The 14962-nt window shown below is 39.0% G+C and overlaps 1 protein-coding gene across 11 annotated transcripts in view; it reads left to right on the top strand.

The window, feature by feature from the left end:
* The window catches only part of NRXN3 (neurexin 3), a 1255286-nt gene that overhangs the window by 1202453 nt on the left and 37871 nt on the right, over positions 1–14962 (top strand). For 7 of the 11 annotated variants that reach the window (XM_040975217.1, XM_040975215.1, XM_040975219.1 and 4 more), the window contains one exon: positions 10625–10703. In XM_040975217.1, coding sequence (XP_040831151.1) covers positions 10625–10703 — 79 coding nt within the window. Of the gene's footprint in view, positions 1–10624; positions 10713–14962 lie in introns of all 11 variants that reach the window. The other 4 variants (XM_040975218.1, XM_040975226.1, XM_040975224.1 and 1 more) reach the window with 1 other exon arrangement.

Below are 14962 nucleotides of genomic sequence, written 5' to 3'. Positions count from 1 at the left end.
AGGAGGAGAGAGAGAGGAGGGCAGGAACAGAATACCCCGAAGTACTCATTCCCTGTCCAAAATGTCCATACTGGCTGCAGTTGGCCCAAGCCAAAGCGTGGATCTGGAAAGCCAACCCAGGCTCATCACACAAATGGCATGGACCCAAATACCCGAGCCATCGCCTGCTCCTTTATGTGCACATGAACAGGATTCTAGCAATGGAACTGGGGCTGGATCCAAACCTAAGCACTCTTGATGAGTCCTAGTGAATCCCAAATATCCACTCCGAACACCCGCTCTCACAGTGAAAGATCAGTGCTAATATGAACTCAAATATGGAAGAAGCACGAGCCTCGTTCCCTATTGGAAATGAAGATGAGTAGCCGTGCCCTTTGCTGTGGGGAAATTGGGTATGTTTGCTTTTGTGACTTGTTTCAAAGGAGTATCTACGAAGAGGTTGCTCATTTAATGCTGGTTGCAATGTGTTGGCAGAGGTGACTTTTCCAGGGTGAACTGGCCTTTCTAGGTTTCTGAGCTTCACAATCCATCCACAGCATCTAAGGACATCCTCTTTCTTGAGGTTTTTTTAATAGAACTCAAACAACTATATTAGGATCAACTCTCCAGCCCTTCCCTATGGAAGACTGTTTATTTCCTAGAAATGAGCAACAAAGGGTAAAATGTCAATGTAAAACTGACTTCTGTATATTTTTGCTCTCCTGGGATTTCACATTTTCCACTTGATTCTCATTTTCCCCTCACAATCATGTCTCAAACTTCTTGGCTGCATATCACCTGCAACTCCTTTTTGTCCTTTTCAGAACAGCCTCAAGTTCACAAGCCTTTCTCTAACCACTGCTCTCAGATCTAACACCTGCATCTGGCTTTTCTAACATTCTATTACATGCCTGCATGAGAAATACTAATTTCGGGAGGAAAATAGTCTTTTTTTTTTTTTTTTAGCAGTTTTGCTTCATGTTCAGTTATTTGCATTTGATGGTGCTAAGTTTTCTGTGCTAGATTCTTATTCCTTAGCTGACCTGATATGTCCTTTTGTTTTCTCTACATGTTGAGCCTGCATTCTTCTCAGTTTCTTGCTTGCTAGTCATGAATATCAACCACACCTAGTTCTCTAAGGTAGCTGTTCTTCATTTGACTTGAGCAGACCTGGCATGAGTTCACATGCCCTCCACACTTACTTCAGTACAAGTAGTGGACTATTTGTGAAACAAGCATTAGGCTATTATTATATTATTGTTAGATATAGCTATGTACTTGAAAGAGTTAGAAAGAGGGACCTTTAGTCTTATGATTCATTCCCTAAATGACTTCAGTGGTGGTAAACAAGCCAGGCCAAAGCCACAGGCTTCATTCTGATCCATGTAGGCATGGGTGGTGTGGGTCCAAATAGTTTGAGTATCAACTACTGGATTTCCCAGGTCATTAGCAGGGAACTGGTTCAAACACAGAGCAGCTGGGCTGCCATCATGTCTCTACAGGCTAATCTTCTACCCTGTGGCATTGGCAACCCATGTGGGTGCCAGTTCATGTCCTGGCTGTTTCACTTCCAATCCAGCTCTACTTCTGACCTGAGAAAGCAACAGATGATGATCATAGCCTCGGGATATTTGAAACCAAGAGCTCACACAGCAAAAGGAAATGGAGCCTGCAAGGGGGAAAAAAAAACAGGTAGAGAGCAAAAGGGCAAAAAGAAAGCAAGATCGTTTGTGGGTCAAGTCTTAGCTCTAGCTCCATGTGTCATGTTTCCTCCTACTGGTCAGACTCTCAATATTCCGGAAGATGTCTATGGTAAATAACCAACAGAGGTTACAATGGAAAGAAAGCCATGCTTTCTGATCAGTGACTCTAGTGAAGACTCCACTGATGAGAGAAGCATTTATCAAGGTCAGACTTCCATGTGTATATCATTGACAGGCACCCAATGTGGATTCCTCAAGATGGTGGTTTTATTTGTGTGTGTGTGTGTGTGTGTGTGTGTGTGTGTGTGTGTGTGTGTGTGTGTGTGTGTTTTCTGTCTCCTAAATAATATGTAATTTCTCTAGGCCAAGAAATAAATTGAAAGGATTTAGAGGGATTTGCTTATCAGTGGAACACCACGTAGCGTTACATTCCTTTTGCTTTTGGGAAGGTACATTGAAGTTTGGCTAATCTTCTGTGGTTCAATACTCCTCTTCTCTCTGTCAGGCTGCTTTGAACAACAGATAGATTAATCCCTTTCCATCCACTCTCCTCTTCCTCCCTCCCCTCTCTCCTGATCCACCCCTTCCTTTTTGAGCAGATGGAAGGAAAATCTTGAAAGTAGAAAGAAAAGGGGGAAAAACCACAGCACCACATGTATTTATATTGTCCTTGAAAAACCTCAAAAAGGTCTCAGTTCTCGGCACAAAAGATGGATAAGCCAACTTGCTTTTCCTACTGTTAATTAAATCTGGAATCTGCAAAGGCGTCTCCATAAAGCCTCGTTCATTAGCAAAAGGTAGAATGAGTCATGGCATTGTTTATATGCATTGTATGGGAAAGAAGAAAAATAGGCAATCTGCTGAGCATAGTTTTTAGAGCATTCAGGGTATTTTCTTGGATTCCTGGATAACCTACTGTCTTACATGACAGCAGGTAAGCGATTTTTGTTATTGTGGATTCCACAAACCCCACATTAATTTTAAGCTTTTGTAGTTCATTGTGTAGGAACCAATCAGCACTTCTGATTTGACACAGCTCAAATCTCATGCCCTGCGAATTCCTTAAGGAAGGAGACCTGCTATGTGTCAGGTCTAGTACAATGACTGTCACATCTTAGACGATTATGAAGTGTTTATGCAAAAGAATGAATGGGTAAATGCAAGTGCAAATAAACTCATAGCCAAAGAATGACTGGTTTTTAAGTCAGATTTTCTCGAGAGTTGTTTCAAAAAATGGAATTGGTCAGGAAGAATGTCATACCTTCAGCCCAGGACAGTTACCTTTATTAATTTTTTTATTTTTATATGAAAGGAAAGAAAGGTATTCCCATTTCTATTTCACTCCCTAAGTGCTGTAATAGTTGATTCTAGTCCAAGATGAAGCTGGGAGCCAGAAATCTATTCTGGTTTGGCCAGTTCAATGGCAGCGACATAAGCAGCTAAACACTTGAACCTACTACCCTTCAAGGTGTAGATTAGCAGTTAGTAATATGAAATTTCAATCAAAAGTGGACAAGGACTTGAAGTGAAAATTCCTATGTGGGCATGCTAATGAGTGCCATAACTACAGTAGCCAATGCCCACCTCCAGACTGATTATCTGTAATAGTAGTTGGTGGAAATAGGCAGTGAGTAAAGATATACATGTAGTAATATCTTACTTGGCAAGGAATTGTCTCGGGTAGTGAGTACTGGAAAGAATTGGTTTAAAAAAAAAAGAATAGAAAACCTCTTCAGCTGAACACGGAAAGGCAATTCACAAAGCACTAGGCCACGATAGACACATAGGATGCAAATGTCACCTTAGATCACATCTTTTCCAGACAAGAACGTGCTTTCTTCATCGCCAACTGTTGTGACTTGCCTAATAATGTTTCCATAACAAGTTTCATACTTAAGTGCGCATATCCATGTTTCACTTGTGAAGACAATGGCCGCAGCTTCTGAGAAAAGCAGATACATTTTTAGACTGAAATGAGAGTATAGATAGCACAGCCATGCGATCTGACTGTATTGCAGCATTGCTTCTGTATTGGGTAAGTTACAAGGTCAAAGAAAAGAGAGCAATAATGGTTTCTGACCATTTTGCTAAAACTCTATCATTTTCCTGTAAATTGGTGTCAGAAAACCGTGGTGTTCCTGTATGAACAGATAATAGCCATGATGAAAGAAAACACTCCATGATGGTGTGTGTTTAGCAGTGAAAGGTAATGCTTTTTAAAAATGTGTGATACAGGAAGATCTCATATGCTGGTTCTCTTCCTCCATGCCCATAATAGCCAAAGTTAGATACCACATAAGCCAGGGATTTGGGAACTGAATTTGTGACTCAGATGCAGGTGGCAGAGTCCAAAGTAGTGGGACCATGATGTGTTGCAAGGACAAATTGGACAAAATGCAGAACTTGAACCCAGGACCTGCAGTGTATGTCGCAAACATCTCAAGCAGCATCTTCATCTTTGCTAAGCCCGATCTTAGCAGAGAAGATGTGCATTGAATAAGTGACAGTGAGGTGATCAAGCTTTTCAGAGATTAGGAACAGTTATTGATGTGCCTCAAGTCAGCGTGCAGGCAGTATTTGAAAAGTGTTTAAATAGAGAAGAAATACTGATGATGAAGCCGAGTGAAATGCTTCCTCATAGGAAATACTTGTACTTCCAACTCAGAGTGGAAAGCAGAGAGAGAAGGAGCTTAAACATGCAGTGTTGGAGGGAGTGGAATGCGTTGCAGCATGGAGCAGCTGGGAGATGTATGGCTGTTTGCGGTGGGTCTTCACAGTATTTAAGGGCTTTTCTCTTTTCCTTTTTCACAGGAAGAAAGGAGATCGTCATTCTTGAGTGTTATTTATAATTTCATAAAGCTGTTCTGTGGCAGGACTTATTTTATCTCACACTTAATCTCAGTCAAATAACTGTGCTTTCAAGGACCTGGGTGGAGAAAAATGATCATTCACCCCAATGATTAGCCTTTTCTGAATATAAGATAAAGGGCTGAAGGTTGGACTTGGCAGTGACCTAGGGAAATGGCACCGAGGAGGGGAGCCTAGTGAAACTGTCTTGAGCAGTTCTGAGCCATTCCCAAATAAGGGATAGTAATGAAGTGCCGTGTAAAACCATCCCTGTGCTGAGATGGTATAGAGGCCTTGAGAGTGAATAATTAGGAGTGAGTGATTCTAGAAGCCATAGCTCATTGTGGGAAAATGAGAAGTCAGGTTTGTGAATCAGAGGGAATTGGAAGGTAAATACACCCATAATTTACCTGGGCGGATGGAGCACTGGGCTGTATTCTGTACCATTTTTATTTCAGGGTAATTTCAATAAGCATTTGCTGGAAAAAATAAAAAATATATAAATGCAATAAAAAAACCTATCAGGAAAGAAATAGAGAGCTGCTGCCAGAGAGATATTTTATTGAAAGTTATTATAATACCCATCTTTAGTTTTATGAGTCCTAACATAGAACCAAGCAATTTCAGCATGTGGATTAAAAATATGAAATGCATAATTTAAAATAGGGTCACATGAATTATTATTTTTCATATAGGAGCCAAAGGATGTTTTCTTCCTCTAGGAAAAGCTAGGTGCAATATTTAATCTGCGTGGCACAGACAGGTTGCGGTGTGTGCGGGCCCCACATTCAGAAACCACACGCACAGAGAAATAAATGAATGTGGCAGGGACACTGATGAGCAGTGGGGGGCGGGGAGTAAAATGTTACAGGGCAGTGTATTAAGCCATGTTCATGAGCTGGGTTTGCAGAACAGCCTAACTCAAGGAGCTGTCTGATACTCACTCTGCATGTGCTCACCCTGCTCATGTGGACAGTTAGTAGGTGTGCAAGTCACCTGTGTGTTCTCAAACTTCTGACTCCTTGAAAGAATTGTGTATCCCCGTCAAATGCCATTCTCTGTCTCATGGCCTTTCTCCCTCTTGCTTTACCATTGTTCTCCTTGAAGGTTCCTTTTCTTCTTTTTGTCTGGAAGAGCTCTTTGCTCTACTGCTACTTCCTTTTTAGAACCTTATGTTTACTCTTGTCACAGCACTCGGTTTGCTAGATCTGTCTAGATCACATGTGTATTTGGTTGTCCGAGCAGAGGCTATGAATTCCATCAGAAGGAAAGCTAAATCTTACCTATCCACATTTCCCTTGTACTTGTTACAGTATGTAACACATAGGTGTTTGAAAACATTCGTGAAAAAAAGAACAGTGATATTCACTGATGGTGGGTCTCAGCATCTTCGGACACTATCAAAATTACTTGACTTTTGGTTGGGCATGGATCTTTTATTTGTTGGATAAGTTAGATAATATTGGTCTGGGACATGGGGACCACAATATGTGAGCCCGTTAAGCGTAGATACCAAGAACAGAAAGGCAGTGTGGGACAACAAAACTGAAGATGCCATGAAGGCACCGTGATGAACAGAATTACCTATAAAAAAAAGAGTCCTATGCAGGACTGTCACATAAAGGGGAATGAGAAACAGTGGATGTCATTGCAAATGTCTGTGCCCCCCATGCACACTATCAGGTATGTTTGAGTAGCAAAAGGATTAATATACTAAGTGCTTAGCATAACGCTTGAAGCCAGCGGTTGTACTGCGAGATGTATTAGGAGGCTAATTCTAGATAGTTCATAATAGTGTCAATAGCTCTTCTAGGGAATTAGAATGATGGGAGATGGTTGCATTTGTGCCTGTGTGAAAGAATGGAATCTTCTCTACTGACTAAGTAACTTTCCAATGTGTCAAGGTCAGACCCTACCTATACCTATCACTGTATAATTGAATAGGAGGCTAATTCTAGATAGTTCATAATAGTGTCAATAGCTCTTCTAGGGAATTAGAATGATGGGAGATGGTTGCATTTGTGCCTGTGTGAAAGAATGGAATCTTCTCTACTGACTAAGTAACTTTCCAATGTGTCAAGGTCAGACCCTACCTATACCTATCACTGTATAATTGAATAAGGAAACACAATAAGGTAGATAGAGAGGAACCTGCTAAAAGAAAAGTTCTGGGTTTCATATGGGGAACTTTGAATAAAATTATTATTACTTGAGGATAGGATCCTAAGCTTCTCACATCATCTAGAAGTCTTAGTATTTGCTCATCAGAGCCTGAAAAAAATATGCAGACATTACATAGATTCCATGTCAGACACTGTATGATAACTTCTACAGTGTTGGTTACTATGGTTCCCCTTCAGTGATACTTGCTTTGGGAGTCTTAGTGGCTGTCACTGAAATGGGTCATTATGAAGTTTGAGAAACAATGGGGTGAGTCTGCATAGTACCTATATGGATGATGTAAATTGATATTCAACTCATTGGGAAAAAAGTTTTCATTTTTGGTGACATATATAGTGGAATGGGGATACAGTGTGTCATTTCAGTGCATGAATAATATATGTAATGATCAGGTCAGGATTACTGGAATTTCCATCACTTTTGGCATTTATCTTTGTTGTTGGAAACATTGAATACTCCAACACAAGCTATTTTGAAATAAGCAAAAAGAATCGTTGATGAATATGGTTATACTACTGTGATATACAGCATTAGCAGTTCCTGTGCATTATGCCTGCTGGCACCTACAATCCACTCAAGCTCTAGTAACTGCTCTTCTACTGTACATCAGACCAATAGTGTGGCTTCTATGTACAAGTGAGGATATGTGGTGTTTCTATTTCTGTCCCTAGATTAGCTCAGCTCCTGTTCTCTTGGTTCATCCTTGGTGCTGAGTAATATTCCATTTTATATCAGTGATACCACTGTATTTTTTACACAGTCACCTATGGTAGGCATTAGATGGTTTCATCACTTGACTGTTTTTGAATAGTGCCACAGTAAGCATACAAGTGTTCCTCCAGCCTACCTGTTCCATTCTTGACTCCTCTGAGCAGGTGCAACAGAAAAAGAGGCAGGTACCACCAACTAGCATTAAATGAGGGGGTGAATCGGGAAAGGACGTATGGCAGATATCAAACTTACATTAGGAGTAGTGAACTACCACAGTTGGAAGAACTGTGATTGGCTGATGTGTTGGCTAATTTATGAAATGCAGTAATTCAGTCTTTAAGTGGAGGAACAAGACTTGCAGTTGGGATGTGTGTGAAGTTAGACCTTACAATCATAATCTACTAGACTGTTTCTGACTTAATTTTATTTTAGTCTGGTTATAACATTTAGTTCTGCTGCATGGGGAAATTTTTGTATTCGTCTTCATTCATAGAGAAGAATAATGGCAAACATCTATAGGAAGGGAGACACAGCATTAAAAAGGGTAATAGCAATCAGAATGTGGAAGTGTGTAGATGTGCAATTTGCATCATTCCAGCTGTATGGATGGAATAGGAAGTGTGACTAGACAAAGTACCAACTAAACACAAAGGACGTTTATGGTGTCAGAAGCAAGGAAGAAAATAATGATGCTTTGCAATGTCTGCTTTTTAAAAAATCCCTTAAAAAGTGTATCTGTTAGAATTAATTTAAATATGCCATTAGTACTATGCTAATATAGACATCAATTTTTATTGGGCCGAGCATTGATGTCTTTGCTCAGTGACCTTATTGATTTTATCACCCGATCTACAGTTTTACAAGAGAGCTCATTAGATTTTTATTGACTCACCAGTTTTCATTCAACATTGCAGAATCAAATCTTATAAGGGTCATTTTGCAAGGTCTTCATAATCAAGGCAGTAATGATTTTTAGCTGGATATACATTTTCCTTTTCCTGTAAAGTTTTAAAATCAAAGATACACTATATGATCCTTCAAAAGGTTGCTGAGATAGGTGCTATTGACCCCATGGAGAGGAGGATTTGAAGCTATCAAAAATTATTTGAACCCTTCCAAAAGTGGTATGTGTTTTCCCTAATCAGTGCCTTGAAGTGAACCTGAATAGAGATCCATTCCAGAAAGAAATACTGAGGGAATACTGTTACCATGTATGCCAGAGAAGTAATTTCATCTGTCCAATGTAGAATAGCATTCAATTATGTGGTTGTAGGTGTACCCACTCTGGCATTTTAAGTGAAATGAGTTATATAAGGTGGTATTTCTATTGTTCTTCGATGTGTTCAATTAGTCCTATATTTAGCATGTCTATCTAAAACAGGGTGTTCTGCTACTACTAAGCATTGGAATTTCCACATGTATTCATTGGCTAGGGCAGATTGCAAGTTCAGTGGATTACACAACATAAGCTTAATTCTGCGATTGTGCGAACTACAAATTTGAAATCCCAGTGTAAACATGGCTGATTTCTTATTGGGTGACCCTCCTGGGGTTATAGATCTCGATCTCCTCCCCCGATTTTCACACGGCCTTCCCACAGGCCTCTACTTTTTACAGCACTGTCAATTACGTTGGATTAGGCTGATCATAATGACAATTTTTTTTTAACTTTATTGCCTAAGTACTTTCCTCAGGTCCTGTCTCCAATAGTCCAACATGCTAGGGGTTGAAATTAAACATAAGGTAGTGATGTTGAGGGGTGTAATTTAGCCTACAGTATCGTCTATGATGAGGTTAAAAAATAAAAAGACTAGGATCTGCCATATAATCTGCTGAAAGCCCCATTACATTATTTCTAGCTTTGTGCTTCAGCAATTAGCTTAATGTCAGTTCTCTTCATGGATTAGTGGCTCCTATTCCAAAAGGTGGTAGAGTGAATTGTTGAATCAATAGGAGTACATACCTAATAGTCATTTATAGTAATTGCTTTATAGTTGTATGATTCTCCATGCCTTCAAGAAAGATTATCCAATTTATTCTGTGAAGAAGAGGGGGATAAGGAATATAGAATGATAATATATTGAATATGTGCATACTTAGCAGATCCCACATCTGCTTTTTGCATTGCAGATATGCAGCTGTCCAAAAGCAACATTTTGATTGTAATGTGAGACATGTAGATAAAGCAGTCTCCTCACCTTTGTAGTAAGAACCCTACTCCCCAGATACATACAGCCTTCTCTATTTTGTCCTATAACAGATCATCTGCAGCATTTTCCAGCTTTGATCATCATTAAGTCCAAATGTGTCCTCAAACAGCTTTCCAATATCTAAATGTGTCTTGAAATATCACTCTGATGTTGTGCATTACTAATTCAGCAATCATATGAAGGAATTACTGCTAATGAAAGAAGCTATTGTGTTCTGACAGTACGTCCCTAGTGTTTAGCAGTTATACTACGCTATAGGTTTCAGAACCACCACATGACAGACTTAAGGCTGTGCACAGCAAGCCTGGGAATCATCTCAAGACTACTATCACATTCCATATAGTCTTGTCCTCTGTTATGCATCTCCTATTTGCCATTAGTCTAGCTAATAACTAGCAAAACTGTTGAATAACTGAAGCAGATCTGCAGTTTTGAATATCATTTAAGAGTCTTAACGGAAGGGGAAAAAGATATCCCTATTAGCTTGTATCCAAACTGGAAAACAATGTATTAGAAGGAGAGAATCTTGACTCCTGTCTCATTTCCGTTCCTGCCTGCCTATGTCACCTTGGACAGGGCCTGCCGTCTCCATTTTAGTTGCTGTGTTTGGAAAACAAGGTCTATTGTGATTGTATTGCCTGACCCTTTGAAACAATCATTCTTCTGTTCATCGAAATCTCAAGACTGAAATTAGCGTCAGGAGAGAGGCAGGCTTCACAATGTGACTTAACAGGATGAGATAGGCTTGAATGTCCCCAGTCACTTGGATAAATCCTCTTGGGCCACTGAGCTTCTCAGAAAGGCTCATAAAGGTTTCTTGGGTCAGAGCCATTCAGAGGCACCCCAAAGTTCATGCTAAAGCTTGCCATCTGCAGGTCAGAGAAATAGTAATAATAACAGGAGGTGGGACACTCTAGTAACCTGCTATGCCTTTGTTCATGGTTCTTTTTTCTGTCTCTCCCCACCCTGTTGTTTTGTCTTGGACATGAACAGCCAACATCAGATGACCTTGTTTCATCTGCTGAATGTTCAAGTGATGATGAAGATTTCGTTGAATGTGAACCGAGTACAGGTAGGTCAGGTCAGTCTTGTTTTGCTTGCTTTTTTTCATTTGCAAAAAAACAATACATATGTATGTGATTTTACATGTGTTTTATATATATATAATGCTATGTTGTATATGTACTTCCTGTATCTATATATGTATGGTCATACATATATAAATATTAATATGGATAATATATAAAAGCATCAAATCCCATGGAAGGATCAGTTGAGATCTGGGGGAAAAGTAAGCTATTCTCTTAGAAGTGAAGGGGAAAAGGTCCATATTCAACTGTACACCTTTGAATATCCTTTAACTGCTGGAACTGGAAGTTGGCAGCAGCCAGTAGCTGCTATGCAACTGATGTGAGGTGGGGCGATGAAGCGGCATAATTTACAATAACATAAAAAAGCACAAACCCAAAGTGGAGCCGTAAAGATTGATAATTAACATTGCAAACCTCATGAGTTGTTCTCAGTTTAAGCTGCAAAAAAAAAAAAAATTTTCCATGGGATTTCAACAGCAGTTGACATGGTATTCTATTTATACTAATTTTGTTTATTGTGTGTCTGGAGAATGTGTGCAGCAATACAGTATAGTAAATACAAAATTAGTACTGAACTATGCCTTGTTGACTGCTGGGATGCTGCAAAATGTATCTCATGTGATGAAGCAGAAAGACTGGCCATTAAAAGCTTCAGTGTGTTCCCCATTTGGATTCAGATACATTTTGTTGTCTTACGGTCTCTCTGTATAGTGAGCTATATATAATGTCCAGCAGGCAACCGCAGTCCCTAATTATTTTCTATCAGTGTTCCCAAGTCTGTTTTGAGACTTATTATAAGTTAAATTTTATATGTGTGTAATAGAGAACAGATATCATGGAATTTCTGTGTATGTTTAATGCAATTAAAAGCTAGAGTTGGCTTAGGACCCTATTTATACAGCAGGTAGAGTATTTTGTTGTCTGGGTTAATTTTTTTTTCTTTCAGAGAAAGTGAGTCAGTAAGCCTTTTCTTTTGCTAATTCATAAATTTAGGCTTTCTGGAAAAAAATACCAAAACTAAAAGCCGCCTATCTCTTACTGCAAAATGATTGCCTTTTGTTGAAACCTGGACTGCTTGGTTTCTTGTGTCTTTGGATTCAGGAAGTTCTGTGAATTCCTATCCCCTAGCAATGCACAGGGATATGCTACTACTAATCCGTTGAATTTTGTCATTTTGGAGAATGATGTGTCCCTTAGAAATCTCAGATATAAACAAGTAAAATAAATGTGGCCTGGTTAAATTGTCTCTGACACTAATCAGTTAGTCCTAAGTGATATAACCATGAGCAAAAGCAGACACAACCCAATCTGCAGCAACAAGTTTTCATTCAAACATTGATTCACCAATCCATTCAATAAGTATTTCTGAAAGTCAGGATATAACTTCTCTGTAGATTTAATTCCTTCATACTCAATTCCTAGAAGCAAGCTGTTGGAAAAACAGAGGCAAAAGTTTATCTAAACTACCTCTCCAATATCAGTAACTGCAGTGAATCATTTTGAGGCGTGTGGGTACTAGCCATGTAAGTGTTAAGGACTCATGTGAACATGAAATGATCCCCAGCAAACACACAAACTATTTTCCATGAAATCAAAATATCTAGCCTGTCTTCTTCCTTGCTTAGCCTTTTCTGGGGCTGAGGGGGGCGTGTTTCTGTTATTGTTAGTGTTGATGCCTGTGAAAATGCTTATGGAAAAGTACAATTGAAACCTGAAATGGTGGGGTTATCTAGTTATATAGAAGCTTTTGATGGAAAAACCATCGTGCCCTGATTACTGGATGCCCACCAAGAGCATTTTTTCTGATTCAAAACTCTTATGCCTCTCTAGAGGTTTGTGGGGTTTCAGTAGAAACATCCTTTTAAACTTGAACAGGCCCAAAGCTAGTGGTGCTAAAGCAACCCTGTTAGCGTTTCAATTGCTGCACTGGTGTTTTGTCTGACTCAAAAGCAGAGAGTAGAACATGACAAGAACGCTGCTTGAGCAACACAGCAACACGGGGCAAGTGATGATCTGTTGTGTTGTAGAGGAGAACTTGGGAAGAGAGATTTAGAAAGAGGATGAAGGCCATGATATTCCATTTCTGCTGACTGATTGGCATGTAACAGAAAAATATCACCAAGAAGCTAAAGCTTTGTATGTGGGGGGAGGGGATGGAGGTAATAGGTACGTTCATCTTGCCACAAACAATTCAGAACTCCATGTGTCACAGGCATATTCAAAACAAACAAAACCAGGGAACATGTACTTGTGAGGCACGGAGAACAGTGGTTTGAACCAGATGTCTGAGTTACTCAGATGGTTGTTACCTGCTATCCAGGCCTGTCTGGCTCCACATGGAACTGTGGCTTTGGCCTTCAGTTTCCAGAAGCAATACAAAGGTTAGTTTCGCACCACCTATAGAGAAGGCTTTCCACTTCTCATGCAGCAATATGGTCGTAAACCTTGAACTTGAACACAAATTGTCAGTCCTAGAGTTGTATGTAAATGCTGAGAATCAAACTGTGGTCTTGAATACCTTGCATTTCCACAATTGATCTTTTTGGAAATATCTATGTGCAGTTAGTGAGGCCTCCTGTCATGCTTGTCTCCTCTTTGTTGCTTTTTGAACCTGTTTCCATTACTAGGCATATCAAAGCTATAGGTAACTTACTCAGTAAGTTATAAAATGTAAGGACTTCAAATGGATCTAAATTCGAACATCACCTGCTAGAATTCATCAGTGTTTTAGTCTTCATATACACATCAATTGAAAAGCACATTTTTTTTTACTTCAACTCTACTGGTTTTGAGTCAGACATGAGAAATAGCTTTTCACTCCCAGAGTTCTCTTTAGTACTTATGGGTCACCATGGGTTGCTGTTCTGGAATAATCATATATACAAATTAAGGCACAAATTAATTCATTTTGATGGACATACAGAAGCCTGTTCACACACAGTTATTTGGGAAATTCAAAGAGTACCATCACTTTATATATTTTCTAGAAAATATATAAATGTTTTTAAAATCCTAAGTTGTGAGTGAAGCTCCATTAGGACTTGATTGAATGAATGAGTTATTTCTTATCTACAGCTTTTTTCTATGAGGACTAAAATAAAACTTCTAGAGTTATTTATAATCTATTTCATAAGCATAAATATTTCCCTAACCAAATGTATACTTTAATATAAACAATTCTGATTTTTCCATATTTCTCTATTTCTGGGAAGTATTTCTTTCATGAATCAGATAATATTGTGTTTTCTGAATGTTTATGATTTTATGAACTTCCTAGAGATGTTCTTGTAAATATTTGCTTTATGAAATGTGATTGTTTCCCACGAAAAAAATCAGAATTGTTCTTATAGAAATTCTAACCCTTAACTATACTTTCATTTATATTAAAAAGCCATATTTCATTTTCCTTTTTATCTCTTTGGACCCCACAATCACTAGAAGCACAAATAATCACTGGGTATTGCAATCCCTCGAGACATTATGAAGCCACATGATAGTTAATAACTTTAGTCTGTTCACATTTGTGTCCTAACATGTCAGCATGAAGTGTGAAATGAGGCAGAAGAGGTAAAAATGCATTTCATTTCTTACCTCTGTCCTCTGTTGTTGTAGTCTAAAGATTCTGTAAGTGTTTTGCCCAGGGCTAATTACTGCACGGAGACAGAGTAAAAACACAGCAGCTTTTACACCTCAAAAATGGCATGGTGATACTTAACAACCATATTGCCTCATCCAGTTGTTCTCCAGGGATATCTGTTTGGGATTGTCAATTAGGCCTGGTTTTCTGCCTTTATTTTTGATAAATATCCTTTGATCAAATCTCAAAGGACAGTGCTTCCACCAGAGGGCAGACAGGGAAGAGGAAATATATCTGTTTGTCAATAATGCTGTGCCTTCATAATGGTCAGATTGTTTAAGCTAATGGCAGCAACATGAGGTCACAAAATAATTACTAGGTCCAGAATGGTTCTAGGATGCATCTTTGTTTCACATATTTGCATTTGGTGCTCTTGTTACTATATTCTTCCATCTTAGCCCCAAAAGCAAATCGGGTGAAATTTTAATTTAGCAGAATTGTCAAGAACCTGTTGTTGCATCTTACACATAGAAGAAGGCTCTTAATCGTTATCAGGTTAAGATGTCTCATAAAGTGTTTCTACCAGGGAAATCTGGCCCCGAGTTGTTACATCATTTCAGTTCTCATTTGTAAAGACATGACATAAAGCACAGCTAAAATGTT

The sequence above is a fragment of the Ochotona curzoniae genome, unplaced genomic scaffold (assembly GCF_017591425.1).
Source record: "Ochotona curzoniae isolate NIBS_2020 unplaced genomic scaffold, NIBS_Ocur_1.0 contig_2688, whole genome shotgun sequence".
NCBI classification, from domain to species: domain Eukaryota; kingdom Metazoa; phylum Chordata; class Mammalia; order Lagomorpha; family Ochotonidae; genus Ochotona; species Ochotona curzoniae.
This window is presented reverse-complemented; position numbering and strand designations above follow the sequence as displayed.